The sequence below is a fragment of the Solenopsis invicta genome, chromosome 7 (assembly GCF_016802725.1).
Source record: "Solenopsis invicta isolate M01_SB chromosome 7, UNIL_Sinv_3.0, whole genome shotgun sequence".
Classification (NCBI taxonomy): Eukaryota; Metazoa; Arthropoda; class Insecta; order Hymenoptera; family Formicidae; genus Solenopsis; species Solenopsis invicta.
The window spans coordinates 1,308,765-1,336,649 of NC_052670.1; the positions used below are offsets into that span (position 1 = coordinate 1,308,765).

The window sequence follows — 27,885 nt, forward strand, 5'->3', positions numbered from 1 at the left end:
ACGCACGGAGCCCCGAGTCCCGTTCCGTGTGTGCGTGCAGACGCGACGCGTCACACACACACACACACGCGCGCGCGCGCGCGTATGCATACGCGAGGAGCGCTCGCGCGATTTCTCCTCTTCTGCCGCTCCATCTTTTTCTTTCTCCGTCGTTCGTTCGACTTGGAACGAACGTTTATATCGAAGGCGCAGGAGGAACTCTCGTCGATGCGTAGTATACACGTACCTTGGTATAGTGATGCACTTGGTGTTGCAGCTCTGCGTCGTGATGGCCTTCTCGAGCTCCTCGAGGCCCGCGGACTTCTTGAGCTTCTTCACCAGGCTCTTAACGGCCTTCTCGCTCCATTTGTCCTCGCTCTCGGCCTTCTTCCAGCCCAGCAGCCGCTTGACGATAGGCGGGTTAAAGCTGGGCAGCATCGAAGTCATCATTTGCCCTGAGACGAGCGCGCGCGACCCGCATCGGGGCCGCTTGTCCGACGTCGGCTCGTCGTCGTCGTCGTCGCCGGCGCGGGTGCGCGTACGGACTGCGGAGCGTTTAGCGTTTAGCGTTTAGCGCTTAGCGTTTACTTACACACGTTCGTTTCGTTTCGTGGCGCGCGCGCGACCACCCGCGGTTGTTTCCCTCGCCCGGCTCGAGACACACTCGCCGCGGCAGCGCAAGCGGCGACGGCGGCGACGGCGGCGACGGCGGACTGCTGCGCTCGCAGTTCGCAGTGGTGCTCGCACTGCTCGCCTCGCGCGGATCGGTCGTGTGCGCGCGCGCGCTCAATACCGATCGCGACTCGCTCCGCTCGCGAGCCCCGTATATCCCCTGTATACGAAACGATATCACTCACTACCGCACGCAGACGGTGAATATTTTGCCACGGCCGCCATAGTGTACCGTGAGCGCGCGACTCGGCGCGACTCGGCCGAGATCGGCGATCTTCGGTTCCTCCGGCCGCGAAACGCGGAACGCGCGGAACGACTAGAGAGGCGACTCGCTTCTAAATTCGTTAACGTTCGTGCCTCTGGCGGCTCTGGCGGCTGGCCACCGATGTTACGCGGCTCTCTTTTAATTTTACCATTCATCAATCGCATTTATGCGCAAATGTTGTTTTACTAGAGCGTTATGCGATTCCTTTTTTACTTCTAACAATTAAAAAAAAATTAATTTAAACCAAGATCAAAATATTTGTTAAAATGGGCATTAGTGCAATTAATGCCATAAACCAAATTTTTAAAAATTAACTCGTTTGATTTTTGTAGAAGATTTTTATACATATAAACAGGGTTAAGTAGTAACTAGTTAAAAAGTTAAAAATTAAATAAAATTAAAAAATTAATAGTTTTTAACTTATTTAATTTAATTAAATAATTTAATTTTTAATTTTAAGTAGTTCTTGTTAAAACACATAGATTTTTATTTATTAACTTTTTTCTTAAATTAAAAATTTATGTAAAAGAAAAAGATTACAACACAAACACATTTTCATGTAAAAAAAACAATATTTCTTTGTTACTTCATATTAAACTTAATTTACAAATAAAATATTAAATTTGTTTGAAGATTCATATTATAATTGTTTTGAGTAATTTAACCTTGAAACTTACAAATTTCTTTAATATAAATAATATTTTTCAACATTAACTTTAAGTTAATGTAACATAACTTTTAACTAATTAATTCTTTATTCATGTAACTTTTAACGTAACTAAATTAATTTTATAAGCTACTAACTTTAACTTAATTTAGTTAAAAAAAATATATATTAATATATCCAATCTTGCATATGAGCTGCGTTTAATTATTCTGCACGAATATTAAACTAATTTGAATAGAAAGCAAAATTTCAGCCAATAGCATTCTATCTTTCGAAAATACATCTCCCCTCGATGTGTTCCGAAACTCATCGAGGAAAGAAGCATCCTTGCGACATCTTTATTCGCGGCGCTGCTACAAGTGCTTCTTCCTTCTTGAGCATCGTTGAGTATATATTCAATCTAGATAAAGTCTTGTGACGCTTGTGACTATTTCGCATACAAGTTTTTGCAGAACAATCGTATTTTATATAAGAGGATTTGCTAACATTAGTTGACAAATTAGGGCTTCAGTTATAAAAAGGAACAATAGTTCACCGTTGAAGTATCCCGCACTATATGAATCGTAAAACGTATAACTGGAAACTTTAATAGTTACTGTTGACCAGAAACTTCCCGGTGATCTCCCGGTTAGGTTTGTTACACGAGCTTGTTCGAAAAGAGCGGCGTCGGATCGAAAAGCGAGAGGATGGTATTATGTATATGCTAAGCCAAACCACAAAGTGCCATCCGATAAACGAAGAGAAGTGGCACGTCGAAAATTAAACAATTCTGAAGTATTATTGAAGACTGAAGAACCAATAATGAAGAGTGTGATCAGTGACTAATTGCAATATTTTTAGCTGTAACAAAACAGATCACACTTACTACGTTTAAACATAGATGCCATGGGTTTTGAAGGTAAGAGTAATTAGTTATATCATGGCTTTATTGAAACTAGAATGTTGTTTAGGATATCATGTTTTGTTAGAGCACATGTAAAGGAAATTTTATATGAATGTAGACTTTAATACACACATGTGCTTATTTATAATAGCTATATAGTAACCCAAAGGTCAAATAATACAAAAAAATAATATAAGAAATGTTTTTTTGTACATTATTTTATTTTTTGTGATATTACTATTTTTATCCTATTTAAAAGCTTTCAAGAAGTTGAAGAAATTAAAAAATTATATATAAAAACACATATGAGGTATTTGAGCACTAAGATTGTTTTATAATCATTGTCGACCTTTTCTTGATTTCAACTGTGCTATACACATGATCTTATTCCAATTATTATTTTATTTTATTGTGTATTATTCTTTCTTTTAAATTTAAAAAATGTGATACTATATATGAATTGTCTTTTTGTTCTTTTCCAGATGAAAGAAGTGACTCGGAAGAGGAACATGATAAATCGAGAAGCAGTAGTCCAGATTCGCAAAAATCAGGTAGCGATGTAGCAGGAAACAGATCGAAATCACATTCGCCTAGTCCAAAATCTTCACCCGTTAGGTACTTAGTATTTATATTTACTGCAATTATTTCTAATTTTTAACTGGAATTAATTTTTTTGAAGACTGTTTTCTCCATGTGTAATATGACATCAGAAATAAGAAGTAATGTGAAATAAATTAATTGCTATGTGTACAGCCTTATTTTTTAGTCTCTTCTTAAAAATATAATTTTGTAATCTTGAAATTTGTAAAATATGCACCAAACTGAAACATCTGTAGAATATGTTGGGTAGAAATATAAAATAATTCTTGAAATAATGATATATTTCTTAGCTCATTTTAAAAATCTATCACATAGCAATTTATTCCATGTCATTTTTCATTTCTGATGTTGTATAAATAGTAGCCAGGCCTTGATTGAAATCAATATTTCAGATCAAATCAATCTTCTCCAGCACGAAATGGATCACCAGCTTCTGTCCGTTCCAATGTGAGTTCTAGAAAGTCTTATTCTAGATCACCATCCAGATCACCTTCGCCAAGGGAATCTTTTTCGCCGTTAAATGGCAAAAGGAGCGTATCTAGGTCACGTTCTAAATCTTTTTCTCCGGAGCGTACAGAGACAAGTGCAAGAGATGGCTCCCAATCACCAGCACATTCTCATCATTCTATTAAGTCAAGATCAAGATCTCGAAGCTCCTCTCATTCTTCCAGAAGTTCTCGTGCAGCATCGAGAAATAATTCACGCTCTAGATCAAGATCAAATTCTCCAAGACCAAGCAATAGTCCATCTAAAGGTGCCTCATCAAAGGCAAACCTTCAATCGTCTTCTAGATCTCCTTCACCCCGGGCAATTTCCAAATCGCAATCTCGTTCGAGATCTCCTTCTCGATCTCGCTCTGGATCTCCAAAAGCATCGATCCATTCACGCTCTCGATCGGGAACTCCAAAGTCTTTTCAATCGAGATCCAGATCAAGATCAAGATCAGGATCAGCTAATCCAAAAGAAGAAGTCAGAGCTGGTTCAAGATCAAGATCAAGATCTCTGTCTAGATCTAAGAAAGGTTCTCGTTCACCTTCAGCATCGCCTTCTTCGAATCGATCTCCAACAACGGCCAGACAGTCAAGATCAAGATCAAAATCACGCTCTGTGAATAGCTCTAGAAAAGGTTCTCCAGATTTAGGGAAAAGTCCTCGATCTAGATCTCGTTCCAATTCAGCAGATAGAAAATCTAAATCGAGATCCAGATCAAGATCTGGATCTAGGAAACAGTCGAGATCTCCTTCGCGAGAAGGACGAGTTTTATCACGTTCAAAATCCAAATCGAAATCTAGATCCTTATCGGGTTCGAGAAAAGGCTCACGTTCGAGATCGCGATCGAGATCGCAAATATCAGCATCTAGGGAAAAATCAAGATCTCTATCAGGTTCACGCAAAGGTTCCGTATCTCCTGCGCACTCGAGAAAGAATTCTCGCTCAAGATCCAAATCCAGCTCACGGTCCAGTAAATCCAAATCGAGATCCCGTTCCGTTTCAAGAGCTTCGCGCTCAAGATCTCGTTCAGGATCCAGAAAATCAGTATCAAGATCGAGATCACGATCTCGTTCGAGGTCTAAATCTGGTTCGAGATCACGTTCAAGCTCACGTTCAAGATCAAGATCAGGATCTAGATCAAAATCAAGATCGAGGTCAAAGTCAGGATCAAGATCGAAGTCACGTTCGCGGTCTCGGTCGAAATCAAGATCACATTCTAGATCGAGATCAAGGTCTGGATCAAGCGCCAGATCTAGGCATTCATCGCGTTCTAAATCCCGATCTAGATCACGATCTAGATCCGCCTCAGGATCTAGAAGGTCCAGAAGCCCTAGCAGAGATTCGGATGGAGTAGTTAGAAAACGAAATAGAGTATTATCGGATTCTGAAGAAGAGACTGATGAAACTAAAGCAAAGAAACGAACAAAAAATGAGCTATCAGATTCCGAACATGAAGATGCGAATAAAGAGAAAAAAGATGATGAGGAACGTGAAGAGAAAGAAGGTGAAGATGAGGAAAATAAACAATTGGATGTATCTGCTATTGAGCAACAGGATAATGAAGATTCTGATGATGGAATTATTACTAGTGGTAGAATGTAAGTATATGTTTAACTTTGATATACAGCTCTGAAAAATATTTTAAAAGCGCATTGAAGAATTAAAATATAAAACTGCAAAATCTACTAACTTGATAAAAATGATCAAATCTGTTATTTTTAGGGATGATTCGTTGTCCGATTTCGATCGCATGTTAGCACGGAAAAAAGAGGAGCAATCCCGTAGACGAAAACGAAAAGACATCGGTATCATTAATGATAACGATGATATTATAGCACAATTGTTATCGGACATGAAAGGTGCAGCTGAGGAGGATAGAAGGTTGAATCAACAAAATAGACCTGCTACAAATAAGATTTCCATGTTATCGAAAGTATTGTCGCAGCTTAAGAAGCACGATTTACAATTGGCATTTTTGGAACACAATGTACTATCGGTCCTTACAGACTGGTTAGCACCAATGCCTGATCGTTCATTGCCATCTCTTAAAATCAGAGACAATCTTCTAAAATTGTTATGGGAGGTAAGATTATATGAGGCAAATCTTTTCGTTTGATACAAAATGTATTTACTCATTTATTTATTCGTTATATCATATTGTAGTTTCCAAGAATTGATCAATCTTCCTTGAAACAATCCGGTATTGGGAAGGCTGTGATGTATCTTTATAAGCACCCGAAAGAAACTAAAGAAAACAAGGAACGCGCTGGAAAGTTGATCAATGAGTGGGCTCGACCTATTTTTAATTTATCGGCGGACTTTAAGGCGCTTTCAAAAGAGGAGAGGATGCAAAGAGACCTGGAGCAGACACCTCAGAAGAGAAGGAAAATTGAAGATGGCGGATCTTCCCAAAAAGCACAGGATATTAATAAGGCTTTAAAAGGAGATTCCAAGTACAGTCATTGATAAATAATTGTTGATAATCGATAATTGTTATACTTTTATTGTATCGAACTCATTCTCATAGACCATTGAGACCGGGAGATCCAGGGTGGGTAGGAAGAGCCAGAGTTCCTAGGCCATCTAACAAAGATTACGTCATACGGCCTGACTGGAAATCTGATGTTGACATTAGTAGAGTAAGTATTTGCATTTATTACATTTTTAATTTCAGAGTTGCTGAATAAGAATCAGCTTTTTCACAGAAACGTAATTACAAAATTACAATTAAAAAATTGCTGTGTAAATATCATGTTAGATTATTTATGTCCAAATTTTATTTATAACATGTTTTACATTTAAATTTCCGATAAAATTGTATATTCCTAAACTCCTAAATTTATTTATTTTTTTTATTTTTATTTTTATTTTTTTAAGTATCAGCCATAAGTTAATACTTCAAACATATAGCTGTTATTATATTCCACTTCTTAATCGTTTTCTTTTTTTTTCACTCATCTATTCATATTCGATGTTCTCTTTAATGTTTTTCTTTTTAGCATTTTGAGTTTTTGGCTACATGAAACACTGTGCTAGTCATACAATATCCTACACAATTGTAATGGTTTATTATTCTTGCGTAGAGCACCAAGAAGCAAATGAGCAGATTCGAGAGACACATGAAGAATTACATGGACAGCAAACGTATGAAATCGGCGAGAAGAGCAGTAGATATATCCATAGAGGGTCGCAAGATGTCTTTATAATATTGACGTATTCCTTATTTCATACACGGCTGGAAAACCTATGACAAAGCTTGTTATCTTCTGATAATTGCATAGAAAAAGTTATGACGACCGCACTGATGTAGTTCTCGCATAAATCTCAAGTAAATTAAAGATGAATTGTGCGATTAAAATATGTTCTCTTTTTTTTATAATTACTGTTATATATTTGCACACAGAAAAAATTATGTTCATTTTACAACAAATTGATAACAAAATAGCTATGCAATTCTGTTAGAGAATACAAAAACAATAGGTGCAATTTATAACAGACTTTATTTGGATTGTTCTAATTAATTTTAACAAAAAGATTCAAAGAAGTTTCTTGTAGGTTAAACATTGATAATGTTAAGTAATGTATTATTTATAGTCTCTATTAATAGAATTAAATAAATATGCATGTTTAAATTTGTGTACTTTTTGTTTCTATAAAACTAATATTAAAATTTTATGCAATTGTAAGAGATATGGCTGAAACGTTTTATTACATATGTTTACAAAATGTTTCACAGATGTTGGAGCCGAAAAGAATTCATCTTCTTTCTGTATAAGATTAATAATAAAAGCACATGCTTCCTAGAAACATTTTATTATGAAAAATGCTCAAATATCTATTGGAGTCAAATATATGTAATAGTTTTATATTTATACGTATACATATGAAACGGACAAATTTCTTTGGGGGCAAAGGTTAATCCGTTATCATATAAGCAGCAATTTTTTGTTGCAATACTTTTTTTAATATTTTATATAGCTCAGAATGTTAAGCCACAAAAAATATTAATGTCGCAGGCAAATAGCAATTTTAGGAAAATAGTATCTGACTAGGCAAATAGCATTTGCCAAATTAGGTTAGGTTAGAATAAATTACATAATTTTTGTGTTTTTAAAGCAGGCATTTTGTGTTTTTAATTCTCTATTTTAAATACACAACATACCTGCTTGAAAAACACAAAAATTCTATAATTATTGGCTTTTTAAAGCAGGCATTTTGTGTTTTAATTCTAAGCTATTTGACCAGGCAAATGCTATTTGTTTAGTCAGATACTATTTTCTTAAAATTGCTATATGCCTACAACATTAACACAAGGACGGCGGAAGGTCGCGGCGCGTTGCGGTGCATTTCATTTCGCATCCTCGTCCCGTACGAGTTCTTAAAGCGAGCTAGTGTTTCGAGAATGCCGTGAAGTGTCGAAAATGAAGTGAAGTATCGGGCATTCGTGTCAAGTGTGTCAACGTCCGTCGTCAGTCGGATACGATGCATCGTGGGAAGTCGTGTCGCGTCGTTTATCGTGTCTTGCATCTTCTCCGTTGCCTCGTATCCCGAGTTTCCGAAGCGTATGAGTATCGGGAGTGTTTCGAGAGTATCAAAACCGAAGGGTCGCGCGTTCGTGCCAAGTGTGAATCAAGCGAGGATCGTCGCAGATCGTCGTGAGAAGGATCTTGGATCTCGAATGTTCGACAGCTGCAACGGAGCTACGCTGGACGGAGCGACCAGCGGCGAACGATGAATCAATTTGTACTTGTACTTACGCCTCGTTCCCATCGCGTTCGCGTGAATTATGTAAATATGTGCAATACGACGAAACGAATTAAATTTCGTGTACGCGCCTTCGGCGCTCCATTCTCCAGGTGCGCCAACAGTCGCAGGTGGTGTTTTCCGTGTTAAATAACTGCACCAAGCTTCCGGCGTGCAATATGGCGACAGTCCCTTTCCGGTTTATCGTTGAACGTGTAGCACGACACGATGAAGGCGAAGGGTGAAGTGAGTAATTTTTACGAATTTTACGCGTGGAATAAGCGAGTTCGATACCGAGGGCTATTCTTTCTCTTTCCGAGTGTCGAATATTTACGCAGAATTTACAGAAAAGCGTTAAATGGAGTTTTGCGCCGTGATACATGGCGCGACATAACCTATAACTGTGCATGCATGTGCCAGCACATGCTCGATTGAAAGCACGTTACAATACCTTCTATCGGAGATGAAATAAAAAGAATGTCTATACACGCTCGCATAATTCAATCCAGTCGATTCATAATAAATTCGAATGGAACTCAGTCTGTCCTTTCTCTTTCAGCTGAAGGAATTCGAGGTGATTGGGCGCAAGCTCCCTACCGAGAAGGAGAAGACCACGCCACTGTATAAAATGAGGATATTCGCACCGGACGCTATAGTAGCCAAGTCTAGATTTTGGTATTTCTTACGTCAGCTGAAAAAGTTCAAGAAGTCCACTGGAGAGATCGTGTCGCTTAAGCAGGTACTTGGCTCATTGTCACTGTCGTTCGTTTTATTAAATGTAGTCTTTGTAACTATAGTATTGTATTTTTTGTATTTAAATTGCTAAAATTGACTCAATCATCAATTCTATGTCTAACCAATTTCTGTTCTTGGAAATTCTTCAAAATTTTTTCAAGAAGCACAGATGCTTATTGGGAATACTTGAAAGCATGTTTATGAAATTTTAGAGATTTCTTTGAGCCACTTTAGATAGATGAAAAAGTAGTTGAATGCGAGATTCCCATAATTAGGTTTATCCCAAGGTTTATCCCACGAGTTAAATATATAATGAAAGATATTTAAAAAAAAAGAATGAAAAGCATCAAGAGTTTAGCTGCAGAAAACAACTATTGTCAAGAAGGAATAACATGCTTTTTTTAGCTGAATTTTTGTAATTTCTCTTTTGTTTATTGGAAAGAAAGAAAGCAAAGATAAATGCAAAAAGATAAATTATGTAAAAAAGGACAGACTCAGGGCATGTTCCACTTAACATTTGCAACGCTCGTATTATTTGTCCTTTGTTGATATTTGGTAAACATCAAGGATGGAATAATTTTTATGAGCGTTATGAGTGGATACACCTAATATGTTTGACAACCGAATACAATTGATTTTTTTAGATTCCTGAGAAGACTCCGATGAAAATCAAGAACTTTGGGATCTGGCTAAGGTACGATTCCCGATCTGGTACACACAATATGTACAGAGAGTACAGGGACCTCTCTGTTAGCGGGGCGGTGACACAGTGCTACCGCGATATGGGCGCCCGTCATCGTGCACGCGCTCACTCCATACAGATAATCAAGGTGGAGGTCGTGAAAGCTTTGAATTGCCGCAGACCCCAGGTGAAGCAGTTCCACGATTCCAAGATAAAGTTCCCATTGCCCAAGCGAATCCATAACAGAAATCGCATGCCGTTATTCAGCGTCCGGAAGCCACGCACATACTTCCTCTAAACGACACGGTGTTCTTGTACTGCGACGCTATACTAAAATTCTGCAGAAAATAAAGGGACTTTCAATATAATATCGTCCGCAACCACGTGCGATTTCCTCTCTCCTGTTCCTTGCGTCTGTTTCGAGAGCTGCATAAAAGATTCTGTTCGAGATTAGAAGAGTTCAAGAGCTGCCGTGGACGCTGATTTTTCTCTCGCACATTATGTATACCCAACAAGTTATAAATGGTTATCTACATTTGCTTCCCATTCTTGCTTTTTGCTTATTGCCTCTTTATTCGTTTAGGCATTGTTTTATTGTAAAATTGGCAAGATGAAAGTTCAGCTCGATAAGAGACGAGAAACACGATTATTAATAAGATAGTGCACAAAGAGACAAGAAGGAAAAATAGGAAGCATAGAGCAAATTATAGATTGCCTTGGAGCTAAATATTTAAAAAAAAAAAGATACGCAAATGTAAATCTTTTTTGGTGAAAATTTTTCTTATAATTCTTATGAGATTTAAATTTCAAAATTTCCATATAACTTAATAATTTTTTAGAAAATTTCTTGGATTTTGTATACAAATTCGAGCACTTTTTAGAAGTGTTGAGAAAGTTTTTTTCTAGAACTTTTCATGCACATGAATTCTAAAATGTTCTATTTTTCTGTAATCTTTATGAGATCTTATAAAATGTGAAAAAGATTGAAATGTTTTTTTAAAAAGATATAGAATGAAAAATCTTAGAATGTTTCAAAAATTACGTATGTAAAAAATTCGAAGAAAAGCTGTAAACTTTCTCAATATTTCTCAGAAAAGTGTTCCAATTCCTACAAAAATTCTAAGAAAAATTTTCTCCAGGAACCTATCAAAGACAACGTTGGCTACGTCGTAAGTTGGTATGTAAACACAATTGACGTAACCTAAAAATGTTTACAAGTTGTTGATGCAGCCATCGGCCTATATATATTCATTTAATGAATTATTTGGACTTTTACTGATTTTCCGCAATTAAAGGAGTCCGTGGCTGAGAAAGATCTAGAAGAAAAAGAACGAAAGGTTCGAGGAATAAAAAGCGTGATTCGCGTCAGCTGAGCGAATTCATGCTTCGCGCGTCTTCCAGTGTTATGACTCAAAACTAGGGCGTTATTGATTCACTCTTACGTCATGTCTACTCGCCGTAGACGTACGAAGACTCTGGGAAAACTCAGACGTAGCCGGCAACGAGCCGTAAGTAATTGTCGATTATTCATTTCGCCCTTGACATTTTGATACACCTCGTTTCTTCGTCGCAAGAAATGTCGCTTTGTTTCTATCGAGCGCCGGTGTCAGCTGTTCGATATCGCGTAACTACGCGTAGCAACATCTACCAGTATTTACAGGCGCATATTTTTACGTTGTGCGTAACGACAGCTCGTGGAAAGTTACAGACGCGTATGACGACGGCGAGGCGCTTCCTCGGGAACACCTCGACGACCGGTCTTGATGTCGAAGCGACGTCGACGCGGTCGACGACGGACGACGTCGTAACGCACATCGTCAGTGCGTCACGATGTGGTAACGTGTCAGGTGTGTTGACAGATGATGGGACAATTCAATACCGTTCCCTCGACTCCTCGAGTGCCATTCGACGAGGAGGGTGACAATGGTTTGGTGCTCTGCGACACGTATCTACCGGTCGAGGTGCTGATCGAAATCTTCTGCCGCGCCGACTGCAAGACTCTGGTGAACTGCCAATTGGTGTGTAAACGTTGGAGGATGCTAATGAATTACGTCTGGCACAAGAAGACCGAGCAAGCGCTGGGCAAACCATTCCCGTGGAACGATAAGATGCCCTGGTCCGTATTCTACCTCGCATGCACAAAGAAACCGTACGAGAGGAACCTGCTCAAGAATCATTCCGGCGCGGAAGGCATAATTTTCTGGACGATGATCTACAATGGTGGCTCTCAATGGACGATCGAGGAACCGCCCGTTGGCGCGCCGGAGCTACCGCAAACCGAACTGATGTTCAAAGATCGACAGACCTGTTTCGCGACGTCCTTTGAGCGTTGCACCAAAATGCAACATATAAATTTAATAAAGGAAGGGATCCATCCGTATATCCTAGATACTTATCAACCACCTATAGTGGTATGGTAATGGTAACGACGTTACTTGTAACTCGTTACCTTTCATTCCTAGAAATTATTATTATTATTATATGCAAATGTAAATTATATAATGCCACATATTGTAGGTAAGCGAATGGTACAGCTGTAGATGGGACTGTCCAGCGGTATATCGATTAGAAGTAAAGCTAATGGCTGAAGATGAACCATTAGACGAGTTTAAATTTCAAGATGTTCTGGAGGGAGAAAAACAGAATCGATGGTTGCAGGTGAGGTTACATAAAGTCACTCATTGTACGTAATGAAAATTTAAATACAGGATACACATTATTTTTAATTTATAATTTTTGTGTGCTTTATTATATGCAGGTTTCGCATGTATTTGAAAATTATGGGACTGGACTTAGAGTTATCAGATTTGAGCATGGTGGAAAGGATAGATCATATTGGGCAGGACATTATGGCAGCAAAATGGCTGGGGCATGTGTCACTGTGAAAATACCTGAGAATATGCATTCCTGAGAAATCCTGAAAGTTTACATTTGCACTTGTGCAAAAGTAACCAAATGTTACTAAAACAACTACTAAAATCGCAGAGAGACAGAGGAGTCAGATTAGTTCTTTTTGAGGGACTTTCTCTGTTTTTGAAAAGTATTTTCATAAAATAAAATTGATATTAAATAAATAAAAAAATATATAAAATGTTAAATGTGAAAATATAAATATGTTAAATGTATAAAACTTTTTTGTAAATATATCGATTGTTTACTATTTCATAAAAACTTTATAACTACTTAATAAAAACTAAATCTGTAAGATGAACTTTTTATTATTAAAATTGTAAATTATAAAAAAATCATTGACATACAGTACTGCATGATAAAATAATATAATAATAACTTATTTTTAATAAAATAATAAATTCGCTTGATCGATAAAGATACGAGTATGTTATCTATATTCGGTCGTGTTAGGAGTGTAACTGAAAAGCTATTTCGATTAGGTTCTGGGGTGCAGAGTCTTGATGGCACACATACAGTTCCTTCGGATGAGGGCTCATATAGAGGCGTCCGATTACCCAGAAAGCTGTATTTTCCCATTCGAATAATACACCGTGTTCTTTAATAGCGATTAAACTTCTATTGATTACTGTTTTATCTATATCTTGATTCAACATTTTAAATTTTACTGTATTATGCAACAATCTATGGATAACATGTACACACTTGTTGAAATTGACAAGAATTTTGTTATCCTTCAGTGTATTTTGAATAGGCATTGACGATAATAGAATTCCTTCTACCGTATCCAAATGAACATAATGATACAAATAATTTTTATCACCTGCGGTTAGCTTTTGCGGTATCAAGTATTCCGCTTGATTTAATAAATTCTCGCGTATATTGGATATATCCATTGTGAGTACGTTACTATCACTCTAGAACAAAGTATTGATAAATACATTAGTATTTGTAGCATATGTTATAAATTCCTTGTTGTGAATAATTCTTGTCTAGATTGCTATGAGAATTACCTTATATATATCGATATCTGAATCACTGTCATCAGAAAATCTTGATGCCGAATTGATCTTCTCTCTCGTTGCTCGTCTTCCAAGTATAGGCATTGCCTCATCACTCATTTCGCTGATACCGCCTGTTCCTTGACTGAGCGAATCTTCAGACGTTTGTAAGGAATATACTAAAGAAAATTAAGATATAGTATAAACGATATTTTAATTAATTTCATTGTATTAACTTTCAATACGTTATAACTTACCAGAACCCGAGATCACAGGACTTTCTTCAGGACTACGTTTCTTCAAGATGGAAGGCAGTTCTTGCGGCTTTTTATTAATAGTAGAATTGATATTTTGCTTGGATGGTACAGTTTGCGCGTCGGACGATTTTATCAAGCCAAATAGGTTTTCCGTTATGCTGGATGATGCCTTCGTTGTTGTATGTTCCTCATACAGTATTACTTCTGGTCTAGCATTGGATGTAATCCATTTCTCGGCCAAGACTGTCACTCCTATTTTTTGTACATGTTTCAGCGTTTCTTGAGCTTCCTCCACGTAAAATACATCCGGGCCTATCGCGTCGTTGTACCTTTTATTGAACGATGAAACTTGAAAATAGAAGATAATATTTGAATTGTATATAAAAAATAATATACACTCACTTTGCAGTGCAACCGCCAGATTCCAACAACACCGCTAATAAATCATGTCCATATCCGACAACCAATAAAAACCATTTTCCATTGGGTATTAATAGCTGGCCACTGTCATTGCTGTCAATATTTCCGCGATTGCAAGACGAAGGATAGATCTGTTTCCATAAAACTAGGCACTTTACCTGTTCCTGGCTCATTAGATTTAACAGTCCGTTGTGTCTCAGAAACGAATGTACATCAATTAAGTCTTCGTGAGGCAAATGAGATCCCAGAAGGTGGCACTTGTGATAGATGCAGCTTCCTAATATAGTATATAATCTTTGACAATCCATAGGATCTTCGTTCTGTTAAACACGCGCGTCTATTAGATACAATAGAAGCAGATTTACATGTTCTTAATTATTTAGAATACAATTGAAATAAGCATTGATATACCCAGTCTCTGTAATCCATTGCTTCCATCTCGCTTAACGCAGCGTCTATTTGAATTTGCGCATCTCTCGGTAGCTGTATAAAACTTGCGACTGAAAAGGCACTTCTAAATTTATAATTCTCCACACTTTCGGCAATATTTTGTGGTTTCACTGAATTCTTTTTAACGTCAGCATCTTTGCAGGAATCTTTGATACTCGTTAATCTGTGCATAATTAGCGTGAAAAAATTATCTAAGAAAGACTGATTTTCCACAGAAGTAAAACACTTCGTTAGCGATTGATAGGTAAATTCTAATGTTCTGACGATGTCTTCTGTAATTTTGACAATTTCCTGAGACGTACAGCTACAAGAAAATGAGCATATTAAATCAATTGCTGTGTTCTTTTCATGTATTGTATATTTAAAAATATACATAAAATATTGCACCTATTTTTACAAATTTATTTAAAGTTAATATTTATTAACTTTAAATACACTGTATATCAAAGTGCAATGACATTCCATTTTTATTAAATAATACATATTTAATTTGAATTTTTTAATTTTTATATTTACTAAAATTTAAAAAATAATCTCGATTTTTTTGTATTAGTACTTTAAATACTGTATTCAAGATGATGCAAAATAATCTTGAATACTTAAAATACTTACAAAAAAAAATTCAAATTTTTATTATTATTTCTTAATTAGGACATATTTTTATTTTTTATTGAAATAAGTTTTGAAATAAATTGCTAAATTTTTTGTATTACTTCCAAATGCAATGTAGAATTGGTAATTTTTTCATCATTTTGAAAATAGGTGTAATAATTAAATCCTTAAGTAAAACTTACCATTTGCCGGGTAAAGCTATTAAAAGTAATTCATCGTCGCGAGATGTGTACGCAATATGCATTTCTTCTTCACCTATATTGATAGTTGTGCTAGAAAATATGCGCTATATGACATATATATTTTAAATACAATATTAACTGTACATATATAACATACCTGAGTGGCTGCGACCCCACTATACTGGGTAATAAATGATTAAGAGTTATAAAAGCTCCCCTCGCCATACACAAAGAAGAATGCACGTTTTTAATTTCAGATCGTGGAAACGTGTACAAAACGCCTTGCAACTCCTGTCCCACTTCCGAAAGATCCGCAGTCTTTAAATATATTACGCCCAACGGGTAATGCAACAGAGATTCCATAAAGAAGTTACCGTTTTCTTTATTCACCAAATATTGGGCCAATATCGATTGCTAAAAACATACAATCGGTAAAATCTTCTATCGTTCTTGTCATCATATTTATATGAAAACTAATTCGGTTCATTTACTTTTGGCAACTTTGCAGTAACATCGACACCAGCGACTCTTTGCAGTTCTAATGTTACCTGCAAATAAAGAATTTTTAAGTGCTTTCTTCAAACATTTAACGAAGATCTAAATTATGTAATATGTACATAATTCAATTCATTAATCACTGATTAAATCTTACATTTGACGGCGTAGTGATTTCAGATAGTATACGATCTAAATTTTGGAAAGTAACATTATTCGAATTAATGCTCCGTAACCAATCCCCAATTTTTATATTTCTGTTCTTCATAGCTTCACCGTCGGGTATAAATCCTGCCACCATAACTCTAACTTTGTCCGAGAACACACCCGGCGTGATACCAAAGTACGCTTCACATAAGGCTGCTCTTCTTCCCAACTTGTGTCTTCTCTCAGGATCAACCCATAACGTGACTTCTCGAATTTCTCCTGCCTGATAATAACACAGTTATATGTCAACAAATATCAGAAGTTGATTTTATGTGACATTTTATTATTTCACGAAATAAAAAATGCCATTTTTCCATCAAAGCAGATCTTGATGCTTAAGAATATTTCTATATCAATTATTAAATACATTTTTACTTCCATAAATTACATGTCGATATGGTCGGACTCAAAATGCAATCAAATTGAAACTAGTAATAATATCTCAAATTAATTTAATCGCCAAGTTTAATTATAATGCTATAAGCATCTTAAAAACTATATGGCAAGGTCTGCTTCAACTGAAATATGACAGTTCTTATTTCTTGTGCTATTCAAATATTGGTCTAATATTTCACTTACTATTTTATTATTTATTTTATATTACATTTTTTTATTATATTACAGGTAAATCTCATTCTTTACGTGTTCTAAAATCTTTTACTTTTAAACTTTTGTAAAATATCAATTTGCCAATTTGTTACTGCAAACGTCTCAATCAATACCTGGAAATCTTGAAACTTGACCTCTTTGCTTCCATCTCCTTTCTCCTGTACAGCCGTATTATTCACCGCACCGCTATTGTTGATCCTTTTATTTCTCGTGCTCCATCGCTTGCTTTCCTTGCGTCTAATAAGGCGAAACAATTTGCCAGCTCTCGTGCTACGGCGACGCGTCAATTCGGGTTGAGGGCTCTCGCTCTTGTTCTCTGAAGTTGTGGGATTCTCGAGCAGGCTCTCTTCCGCGGATTCTATGTAGAACACTTCACCAGTGGGTCCGATCTCCGATTCCCATTCAACCACAGAGCTGCACATTTATATTAATTAAATTATGGAAAAATATATCTCTTTAAATGCGCTTGAGCGAATTTACCTGCCGGTGTCAGAATAATATGATCCTGTACTGGAACCACTGTCACTTGCCCACCAATCATGATCATCTTCGTTGCAGATATCTGCAGAATACGGCTGATCGGACTGTTTACTTTTGGATTTTAACAAAGCATTCTTGCTCTCCGCTTCGCTCATGTTTCATTGAAAATTTATATCGTGTCAAATATCCTTACTTCACAACATTTATTTCTGCAATCATCTTATAAATAAAATCTAAATTTATAATATTAAAAGTAAAACAAAAATATCGCACATTTCCACATTTTATCTCGAATTACAACATCTATTAAACATTATTTTACTCGTATTTATTCATTATATACATTAACTACGAGCGAGTGGTTTAGACTTAAAACCCACTACTTGCTACTGTCTGAATGCACCTGTAGCACACCTGAACACAAAGCTTGCCTGCTCGCTCGTGGGGGAGAGTGGGGATGGCATGAGCACCTTTTCACTCCAATATGCGTATGTATGTGTGTGTGAAAGGTATAGTAATGTTCGTATACATATGTGAGTCTAAAATGAAGAATCAGACAAGAAAAAAAAAGAAAATATATATATGTACATATTGATTTTATGAATTAATATGAAATTCAAAGTAATGCTGTAAACATAAGAAACTTTTCTCTATTGAAAATTAATAGCAAGCATTATGAGAAGCTTTCAACAAAATAACACAAGATTTCTCAACTTATTATAAAAAAATTCATTTATTCTTCACATTTACAATTATTCTAGGAATAATTCCGTTTATAAAATCTAAATTTTTTTGTGTAATAAAGTTACAGATGTAATGCATTAATGCAAACTTGTTTGTACTTTAGATTATTTAACAATATTTTCTTATATCTATTTTCTCTACAAAGAACGCATGCATCCCCCAAATGCAATTCCGTATCTGCGACATCAATTATTTACTTTTGCATTTCTTTGTTTCTATATAAAAGATTAATCAATTTGATACGTCAATATTTCTATGTTCGACAATATTCGACCATGTGTCATATTATTATTTCTATTTAAATCACACGCCGATCACGTACAATCAGAAAAATAAATACTGAAATGATTGTTAAGCAACATGCGTTACATTTTATTTAATTGATTGTTTCATCGAATTGATTGTTTTAATCTTGATGCGACCGATTTTACATCGGTAGATTCTTTCTTTTTTTGAGGATCCATTATAAAACACTTCCAAAGTCTTAATGTTTCATCAGCACCGGCGCTAAGAACTGTAGTTCCGTCTGGAGACATAGCTAAATGCAAAACGCGACTAGTGTGCCCAGTAAGTTCCGCGAGCTTCGTCATTATCGGGTATTTCCAGATTGTCAGTTGATTTTGTGCGTACCCGTGTCCCGAGACGATCTCTTTGTAGTTCGAAGACCATAGCAAAGCGCAGACTTGAGATTTCGTGTCTATCGTATTCAAACAGGCACCTGCAGCAAATAAAAAATTGAGTTATACGTTATAATCTTCATTTTTTTTCTTTTCTTATTACGTAAAATTGCATATAATTTAATTTTTATAATTTATAAATCGCCTTTTCTGTAACTTGCCTGAGTTACAATTCCAAAACCTGATGGTCCGATCGGCGGTACCGCCACCGCTCGCGAGTATATTGTTTTGCCAAGGGCACCAGGCGAGCGCTTTTACGGCAGCTTGATGCTGATTGAACGAATAAATAGGTTGCGTCTGAGAGTGCCTTTGCCCAGAAATTGACGACCAAATTTGTAGCATGTTGTCGTTGCCACCGCTCGCTAAATACTGTCCATCGGGAGACCATTTCAAGCCACACACTTCTTGGGCGTGTGCGTTTATAGTCGAGATCAAATGATTTCGTTCTCGAACATCGTGATGCGCTATTTTACCAGCTCTTTGAAGCAATAACATAGTTTTAATTTCAAATCTTAAAGTTTTTTCAGTTGCAATTTTGATTATTAAGTTTTTAATTTTAATAATTTGCAATTTTTTGAACTTTTTGATAAGTGTCACTTCAACCAACTTCGACTGAGTTAATCGTCAATTAAAATTAATAAAAATTAGTCAAAGTGGTCCTAAATGTTCTTAATTTCAAATTATTATTATAATCATTGATTTAATCGATAGTTCTACAAAAACATTTCTTTATAAACGTCTAAAATTCTTTGTTAAACTTCTTTTAAAACTTTTGAGTAATTACCCTAAAAATTAGCTGGATATTTGAGCATATTATTACCTGCAACCACTTGACAGTACATGGGAATTCCAGGCGAGAGAACCAACTCTGGCTACATGCCCGTTCATTATACGCATTCTCTTCATTTGACTGCAATCCCACAATTCTGTATTGCCTATTGTAGTACCTACTGCTAAATATGGACCTTCCTGAATCCATGCGACGGAGCACACGTAATCGTTTGCTTCTAATTCAAATAACTGCTCTATAGTACCAGTACCCGCATTCCACAAATAAACGTTAGCGCCTAGCGCTACAGCCAAGATATTATTGTTCGACCAATCCACTAAGTTTAGATCTATAAAAAATCCTATCTTTATTTCCATGTCTAGTTCTTCTGTATCTTTCTGCAAATAAGAAATGCGAAAGCAGAGACTGCTTACAATAATCATCGATGATCTCAGGTGCATCCAGTATTCTATCAGGAGCTTGCGGTATGTATCGCGTGGAAGCTCTGACGCTAGCCGGCGTCTTGGCTTGACTGTAGAGGACCTTCAGAGGATTCTGATATCCCTCTGGTGGCGCTGGTGCCTTAGTCTGATAAGATAGAACTCGCGTATTGTTTATATCACCACCATGAAGATTTTCTCCTATGAGACGTTGCATCTCTCGCTTCATAGGGCTTGTTTTATCAACTTTGTCCCTATCTTGTTCCGCATTCTGTTGTTGAATAATCTAAAGTAAAACAAAAATAACGTGTACACATACTAGAAACTTATAATCTGATGGTCTTTTTAAATTTAGTCACCGATATTTGTTTACCTTGAAATGGCTCAATTCAAAGTTGGTTGTGGCTCTTGATGGAATAAATCTGTCACCACCACTGGGTGTCTTGGCTGGAGTAGTGGCTCGACCTGTTACACAAGGTAATTAAAATTTTGTTTCTTTCAATATATTATAAATATCAACAATATAAAAAATATTAGGTATCTTACTTGGAGATTTCTTAGTGCATTTGGAGGGGGTTTTTTTGGTCTTGCAGTTCTCATTTCTTTTTGTTGGGGTTTTTCCAGTAAAACTGCTACTGCTTGTAAAGGAGGTAATTTTTTTTGACGAGTTTAAACTGAGATTAGAGCTGAAACACAAGGTACACATGAGATAATATTTGTATTAAAAACAAAGCCAATGTTTGCATATAGATCTGATAAACTCGTTCGATATTCATGTAAATTGATTTATCGATAAATTGACGGAGCAACAATAAATTGATAAACGCATTAAAAAAACGAGAAATCTTGACGAGAAATTCGAGAGCTACCTCAAATTTGATGTCTCCATGCATTTCTTTTGCCATCGCGGGACCGCACCTTTGATAGGGTCGTCCATGCGAGTCAGATTGTCGAGCTCCTTCATAAATCTTAGATGCGACATGATAGATGAGTAAATAGTGCGTGTTCTCGAGTGCACGACCGACTTCTAAAAATTTTTTAATGAATCGAGACCGATTCGAACCGAACGATCAACGTGAACCCAGTTTGCGCAAATGTTCGATGATACTCGTTGATTAACGTGAATCCTCTGTGACGACTTGACGAGCAGTAACGAGGCGAGAGCGTGATTTAAATGAACGCCAAGGGAGATTTAAAAAGAACGTTAAATTTCAAACGCCACCGGTTGTTTCCTGTTTAGTCCGAGCAGATGTCGCCGCACGGTTCCGGTCTGACTAGAAAATTTTCCTAATGGCGAATCCGCAAACTTGTCCAGATTGAAGAGCAGCGGAGTCCGATTGGCTGATGAACAATTTATGCGTTAACACAACATGTTGGGCTGAAAGTGACTATTGAAAATGAGCGGAAGAGTCAGCATAAAAAGGCACCATAATAACGGCACTTTTACGTCAATTTATGCGCGTTGATTTATGTCAATTTACGCGAATGAGTCGATAAGGTTATTTCACAACCTTTTTAGAGTGCTCGTGGAATTTGGTGGAATTCCCTTTCTTGTCATTTCTCGTTGGAACAAGCTCAGTGGACTGCACGGAAATGCGAAAAAGACAAATAAGTAAGCGATTGTAACGAGATATCGATGGCAGATTTATTCGACATCGCGAACCTGATCACGGCCGTCGGTGTCGACGGCGTGAAGATTAAGCAGGAACCCGGAGTGCCGGAGAAGTCGTCCAATGAGATCCTGACGGAACTTTTCAGCACCTTTGACACGCCGGACGACGGTGCCCCGTCGCCGTTGAACAGTGATCAGCAGGTACCGAATGGCGAAGCCAGCGAGCCAGATAAGCTTCAAACGAAGAAGAAGAAGCTCAAGAAGAAACATAAGTACAAAGAGAAGAAGCACAAGAAAAAGAAACATGATTCCTCGGATAACGACAGCGATGCAGAAGGTAACGGCGCATATTACATGTTACTGGCCTAGTTTACACCGTTCCTTGATACACATACTAACTATTAATTTTCTATTAAATCATCTTAATTTCGGCAATAAATTTAAAGAATAGTATACTAAGCTGGTACAATATAAATCGAGATAATTAAATATATGTATCATGTATACACGCATTGTCGAAAGTAAGATAATTTAATAGAAAGTTATGAGTTAGTACGAGTATCAAGTGCTCGATGAAAACTAAGCCACTCTCAGGGTTGCACACTAAATTTCAAGATTACATTCACATGGATCACTTGTGTATTACTTGTGTTATGTTTATATGATTTTTTTTTATGTAGGCAATGTAAATTATTATAAATTGGATAACATATTACAAAAAAAAGTAATTGAGCTATAAGATTGTTAATATTTATCTGATTTTAATATTGACAAAATAAAAATGTATGTTAAGAAAGAATAAAATATAATTTTCATTATTTCAGAGAAAATCTGAATCTTTATGATATACTGATTAATATTCACATAATTAATACATAAAGTTTACATTGTATACACATAATGTAGATTCCTTGTCTACATGCTTAATTACAATACTTTCTACTGTACGACATCATAATCATTTTTTGCTTATCCTAATTAGATGTCAAGAAAAAGAAGAAGCACAAGAAGAAATCCAAACGGAGGCGTGACTCTGTTTCCAGCAAGTCTTCTGACTTGGGTCACAGTAAAGCCAAAATATCAAAAATGAATGACAATGGTGATGTTGAAAGCAAATGTAATGAGGCAAAGTCCCATCTCGATGCATCAGGAAAAACCAGTATAAATGATGAGAAACAAATGGATGATCAATATACAGAGAAAGATTCAGATGCACCAGATAAACTCTTGGATAATTCTGATAGTCCACGATTACCACCTATATCAAAGAAGGCAAATGATGAATTTGATGAGCCAGTAATACCTAAACTTCTTGGTTTGTACTTCTCACTATTGGTAACATTTACAATTTGTTTTCTAAGAGCAACTACATACATAATTATATAACATGATATTAAAATACATAATTGACAATTGAGAATATATGTAAAAAAAGAGATAAAAAGCATATATAAGTAATATTATCTTTCTATAAACAGAAAAACCGAAGCAGCCTATTCAAGGAAAAATATTGATAAAGGATCTCAAGAATAGTACGGTTTATAATGAAACAGTAAAAGAAATAGAAAATAAGGAGAAGGCAAAAGCTGCAAAAATGGAAGATGGCGAGCTATCTGACAGTAGCAACGACAACAGGACACCTACTTTAAGTCCCACTCCACCTCGAAATCGGTCATCATCATTCAGTCCAAGTAGAGATAAAATAAGAGGCAAAATGTATAGTCCAACGAGAGAATCAGTTGCTTCAAAAACGGATCTTAGATTAGTCTTGAAGGAAAAGGAAAGGAAAAGGTTTGAAATTGTAGAAAGAGAAAAATTTTATATAACTAGTGATATCACTCATAGAATTTCAATTGCAGGAGTACAAGAGATAAGGATGGTCGTTCGCAAGACCGAAGATCAAGATCACGAACGCGATATAGCAGTAGAAGCGACAAAAAAGAAAGACATAGAAGCAGAAGTAGAGAAAGGCGAGATAGGGATAGAAATAGTGAAAGACGACATTTGGGTAGAAGCAGAGATAGACACAGATACAGAAGCCACAGTGAAAATAAAGACAGATATGCGCGAGGTCGAAGCGCGAGCAAGGAGAGAAAGTTAATAATTACATTAAGTTATTTGATAATACTATAATATGATTTGTATCTCAATCTTGTTTATATAATATTGCGTTTTTTTTTTTGTTAGGGAGAGAATAGAGATTAATAAGAAGAAGCTTTTAGAAATAGCAAGGAGAAATGTTATAAGTATGATAAAACAAGGAACTCTGTCGGTAGCTCAGCAAGATAAAGCTATTGCTGCCATACAATCCGGTGGAAAAACAGTGGACGAACTCACAGGTAATTTTTGTTTGCGTTAATTTTATTAGTGATTATTTGTTATTTAATTAATTATATAATTACATATTATATGTTCACACAGATTTTTGTAAATCTTTATCCAAGTCTGAAGCGTTAGGTGAATTATCTAGTATCTCTTCTGAAGATGAAGAAAGTGAATCTGAAAAAGGATTTCATCATCCTTTTCTTTTAAAAGAAAGACCTAGCTCTATTATAATGAATATTAAGGTTTGTATAACTTTACTTTTTTATATTATTCATTACAAATGTCATTTTGTAAACATGAAAATATAAAACAGACTTTATTCCTTTCTCTTTTTTTAGGACGCGAAACAGCTGCCAACAAAAACGTTTCAAGAGAAAACAGCTGAAACGTCAAATCAACTGCGATTGCAGTTTCCTGTTTCCAGTGGACAACATCATAGAAGAAGTGGTAAGAACTTTTAAGACATAGTTTGTGATTTTATTTTAACGCATCCATGTAATACACACTATTTGCTTTCAGAAAACGAATGGGTTCCTGTTACACCCAAGAAACCAGAACCAAAAAAGATATTTGTACCTGCTTCTACAAATCTTTGTACAACTACACCATTGGCTATAATGCCACCACCTGTGCCAACACCTGTACCACCTCCTGTGCAACCTGTTCAACCTGCGCAAACTGTTTTCCCAACGACAACGGAGGTAAAATGATAAAAAAATTATATCATAAAATTATATAGTCAAAGATTAATAAAAAGATTATATAAATTATGATAATTACAGCCTATGGATATTGGTTCCATTGTATCTGAAAGATTAGCAGCTATAAGAAAATTACGAGACAATCCAAATGATGTAAGCGCTTTGAATGCAATGCATCGGGCACAAAATGAGGTAAAGATGCAATATAGAGTTTTACAAAACAGATTTTCTTAAACATGTATGTATATATGTGTATATACATATATAAAAATTATTTATGTTATAGATGAGAAATTGGGTTGAAAGTAAGCAGATACCAGGTCAATTTACTGGTAATACTGGAGTTAAAGTGCTTACACCTGCAGAATTGTCTTCAGGTTACCAAGCCTGGGCACGTAAGGTAAAGTTGTTTGCTCATTTTATTCCATTCCAATTCCACAAAATTCATCCTTGGATCTCAACTATTCCAAAATCTCCCGATGCACGATGTATTTTCAAATCAAATTATTATTATACATTACAAAAAAGTTTCTTTTTATAACACAATTATGTTCGATAATGATTGGTAATTCAAAATACAGTATAATTAGACTTAAAAATCTCATTAAAAGAACATTTTATGTATATGGTATGTAAATACATCTTAGCATACATCCATTCTTTTCTTTCTCTTACTGAACAATGAAATGGGTTTATTATATTTTACAATAATATTTTACTGAGCTATTTAAGATTTTTGACCTGTGACATTGTTTAGTAAATACACACTGATATTGCCTGTAACAAGTTTTCAGGCACGGTCTCTACTAGAATCAATGAAAAGTTGATGTTAGTAGAGACTGTGTTGTAGGCACAGACTATTTCTTATTTAGGAGTGGATTCTGTGCCTGCATGGACACAGGAGCATCATTATTTCAAAGTTTTAGAAATTGTGATTTTTAAGAAGTTTACTAGTAATTTTATCCTATTTTCTAGGAACAAATTTGATTAAATTTAACAACATCAATAGGAAAAATATATATATTAATATTTTTCCTATTGCTTTTATTATAAAATTTGTTCCTAGAGAATAGGATAAAATTACTAGTAAAATTCTGATACACACACACACACACACACACACGTATACACACACACGCACACATACAAATCTTACTATAATTCCAAAGTGCATTATACACACAGTGAATTTTCTGTATAATTGAATGAGATAATGAGCTCTTGTGAGATTATTGCTAATTATCATCAGCTTTCTATAGGATTTCACCAGAAGCCAGTATAATGTCTCTTAATCATAAAGCTGGGATAGTTAGCATTAGTCTGCATCCACCTGAGGGTTTGTTACAGGCATATAACTACGTCAGAGAAAAAACAACAAACAAACTTTCGGCAGCCTGGTGCAGAGATTATTATTTGTTCGGTATGTATTTGTTCGGTAAGTGTCCTTATGCAAGTTGTTTAACAGATTATCATAATTATATTTTCACACACAGAGAGAAGTTCAAGCAAATTGTAATTTAAAAAACAATGAAATGTATCCATCTTATTATATTGATCAGTTTACTTGAATCATGTCCTCGAATATGTCTATGTGTCTTAGTCAGAGGTAATAATTAGTTAAAAAATTAAAAATTAATAAAATTAAAAAATTATTAACTTTCAATTTAATTTAGTTAATTTTTAATTTCAACAAGTTATTTTTAAAACCCATAAACTTTATTTTATTACTTTTTTTCCCCAAGTTAAAAATTTATGTAAAAGAAAAAAATTGTAAAAGAAATAAATTCTTATAAAAAACGATATTCTTTGTTATTCCAAATAACAAACTTAACGTAAGCTTAATTTACAAACAAAATATTAAATTTGTTTGACGATCCGTATTATAATTATTTTGTTAACCTAATTTTAAAAATTATGACATTTTAATTTAAAGTAAATTAATGCTTTTCAAAATTAAGTTAACTTAATTTCATCTTAACGCAACTTTTAACGTAAGTAAATTAATTTTATAAATCATTAACTTGATTTAGTTTAAACTTGGTTTGCTGACTCCAAAGAATAGGATGTAACTCAAAAACTATGTTTTAATATTATATTCGTATTCAACACTATACAATATCTGTCCTTCAAAAAACTGTTTAGGATCAATTAGTATCTGCACAGCCTGTAACAGGTGGGATGGGTATGGCGTTACTGCAAAAAATGGGTTGGCGACCTGGTGAGGGTCTAGGCAAGAATAAAGAAGGGGCCTTGGAACCATTACAACTAGAAGTTAAATTGGACAAAAGAGGATTGGTTTCCGAGCAGGATATTATGCAAAAAGTTAACAAAACTGCAAAGCCTACGGTGCCAACTGTCAAAACATTGGAAGGTATATCTTTAAATCATTTGTGAGAATGAATTTAAATATATTGTACATATGTGTGTTTTATATATATATATATAAATCTGAATTTAAACTTAATTTGAGTATCTATAATTATTTTGTTCTAGGCAAACATCCAGTGTCACTTTTAGGGGAATATTGTACGAAGAAGAAACTAGGAGCACCAGTTTATGAGTTGTGCTTTGAATCTGGACCAGATCATAGAAAGAATTTCCTCTTTAAAGTAAGCAATGTTGCAATAATGTAATATTTATATATTTAGCATTTATATATATATGCATTTATACATACATATTTAATGTATTACAGGTAAAGGTAAACGGCAATGAATATAAGCCGAGTGTTGCAAGTTCAAATAAAAAACAAGCAAAGGCAGAAGCAGCGCAAATATGTCTACAAACCTTAGGATTACTGCCCTCTTAATTTCGTCCGATATAATGGTGACAAGGAGCATGTAGATTGCGCCATTACGTAACAGTACCCTCTTCAATTTTTCACAGAAAAATAAAACCTGCCATACAAGTAATTTTGTATCATTCTTGGAGCAATGTGGCAAAAGTCAACAAGTGACTGATGTTGCCAAGACCTTATTAATTATTAAACTAATTCACTGTGGTGCAATAGATTATATTTTGTTCATAGTAAGGTGTGCATAATTATACAAATAGCTGTATAAATTTCACAAGTACCATTGCAATAGCAAAAAGATATGAATTGTATTATTACAATATATATTCATCGATCACTTGTAAAATTAAATATTAAAATATTTCTTGCGAATCCTTAGGAAACTAAAAAATTGTCTTTATGTTATATTTTTAAATTTTTATTTAATGTAAATTTGATCAAAATAGGAATTTTAGACTATAAATTTTAGGAATTTTAGAATA

At 35.4% G+C, this 27,885-nt stretch overlaps 7 protein-coding genes across 10 annotated transcripts in view; 4 read left to right on the plus strand and 3 right to left on the minus strand.

The window, feature by feature from the left end:
• LOC105193574 (mothers against decapentaplegic homolog 3) overlaps positions 1-892 on the minus strand; it is a 47,554-nt gene extending 46,662 nt beyond the window's left edge. For both annotated transcript variants that reach the window (XR_005575255.1, XM_026135696.2), the window contains exon 1: positions 227-892. Coding sequence is in view for 1 of the 2 variants with exons in the window: in XM_026135696.2 (XP_025991481.1) it covers positions 227-429 (203 nt within the window). In the remaining variant the exon portion in view is untranslated. The remainder of the gene's footprint in view (positions 1-226) is intronic.
• Positions 893-1,902: 1,010 nt separating this feature from the next.
• LOC105193576 (protein IWS1 homolog) lies at positions 1,903-7,190 on the plus strand. Its single transcript, XM_011158091.3, has 7 exons — positions 1,903-2,481; positions 2,949-3,081; positions 3,459-5,156; positions 5,281-5,641; positions 5,722-6,011; positions 6,086-6,197; positions 6,642-7,190. Exons 1-7 carry the CDS (start codon positions 2,469-2,471, stop codon positions 6,762-6,764), a joined length of 2,730 nt encoding a protein of 909 aa, XP_011156393.1. The 5' UTR covers positions 1,903-2,468; the 3' UTR covers positions 6,765-7,190.
• Positions 7,191-8,399: 1,209 nt separating this feature from the next.
• LOC105193577 (60S ribosomal protein L18a) lies at positions 8,400-10,086 on the plus strand. Its single transcript, XM_011158092.3, has 3 exons — positions 8,400-8,547; positions 8,861-9,040; positions 9,681-10,086. The coding sequence occupies exons 1-3, from the start codon at positions 8,530-8,532 to the stop codon at positions 10,014-10,016; spliced, it is 534 nt and encodes a 177-aa protein (XP_011156394.1). The 5' UTR covers positions 8,400-8,529; the 3' UTR covers positions 10,017-10,086.
• Positions 10,087-10,889: 803 nt separating this feature from the next.
• LOC105193578 (F-box only protein 44) lies at positions 10,890-12,889 on the plus strand. Of its 3 annotated transcripts, none has more exons than XM_011158093.3 (4): positions 10,890-11,226; positions 11,578-12,129; positions 12,236-12,376; positions 12,477-12,889. In XM_011158093.3, the coding sequence occupies exons 1-4, from the start codon at positions 11,164-11,166 to the stop codon at positions 12,627-12,629; spliced, it is 909 nt and encodes a 302-aa protein (XP_011156395.1). In that variant the 5' UTR covers positions 10,890-11,163; the 3' UTR covers positions 12,630-12,889. The 3 variants fall into 3 exon arrangements, with proteins under 3 accessions (XP_011156395.1, XP_025991479.1, XP_025991480.1); XM_026135694.2 differs by having other exon boundaries at positions 10,963-11,226; positions 11,421-12,129; XM_026135695.2 differs by having other exon boundaries at positions 10,963-11,226; positions 11,427-12,129.
• Positions 12,890-12,918: 29 nt separating this feature from the next.
• Positions 12,919-17,804, minus strand: LOC105193579 (protein inturned). Its single transcript, XM_026135692.2, has 12 exons — positions 17,615-17,804; positions 17,342-17,550; positions 16,975-17,275; positions 16,203-16,475; positions 16,042-16,098; positions 15,708-15,964; positions 15,551-15,640; positions 14,718-15,060; positions 14,289-14,626; positions 13,887-14,215; positions 13,642-13,808; positions 12,919-13,545 (listed from the first exon to the last, which is right to left on the minus strand). Exons 2-12 carry the CDS (start codon positions 17,494-17,496, stop codon positions 13,078-13,080), a joined length of 2,778 nt encoding a protein of 925 aa, XP_025991477.2. The 5' UTR covers positions 17,497-17,550; positions 17,615-17,804; the 3' UTR covers positions 12,919-13,077.
• A 242-nt stretch (positions 17,805-18,046) lies between these two features.
• LOC105193580 (cell division cycle protein 20 homolog) lies at positions 18,047-21,208 on the minus strand. The gene is made up of 7 exons (XM_011158096.3): positions 20,841-21,208; positions 20,518-20,657; positions 20,345-20,436; positions 19,966-20,257; positions 19,583-19,880; positions 18,924-19,240; positions 18,047-18,803 (listed from the first exon to the last, which is right to left on the minus strand). Exons 1-7 carry the CDS (start codon positions 20,951-20,953, stop codon positions 18,475-18,477), a joined length of 1,581 nt encoding a protein of 526 aa, XP_011156398.1. The 5' UTR covers positions 20,954-21,208; the 3' UTR covers positions 18,047-18,474.
• A 181-nt stretch (positions 21,209-21,389) lies between these two features.
• LOC105193581 (protein Son) lies at positions 21,390-27,794 on the plus strand. Its single transcript, XM_011158097.3, has 13 exons — positions 21,390-21,920; positions 22,566-22,898; positions 23,062-23,374; positions 23,443-23,679; positions 23,771-23,922; positions 24,005-24,150; positions 24,247-24,355; positions 24,428-24,609; positions 24,691-24,801; positions 24,896-25,009; positions 26,752-26,980; positions 27,103-27,218; positions 27,305-27,794. Exons 1-13 carry the CDS (start codon positions 21,608-21,610, stop codon positions 27,416-27,418), a joined length of 2,469 nt encoding a protein of 822 aa, XP_011156399.1. The 5' UTR covers positions 21,390-21,607; the 3' UTR covers positions 27,419-27,794.
• Positions 27,795-27,885: the final 91 nt, after the last annotated feature.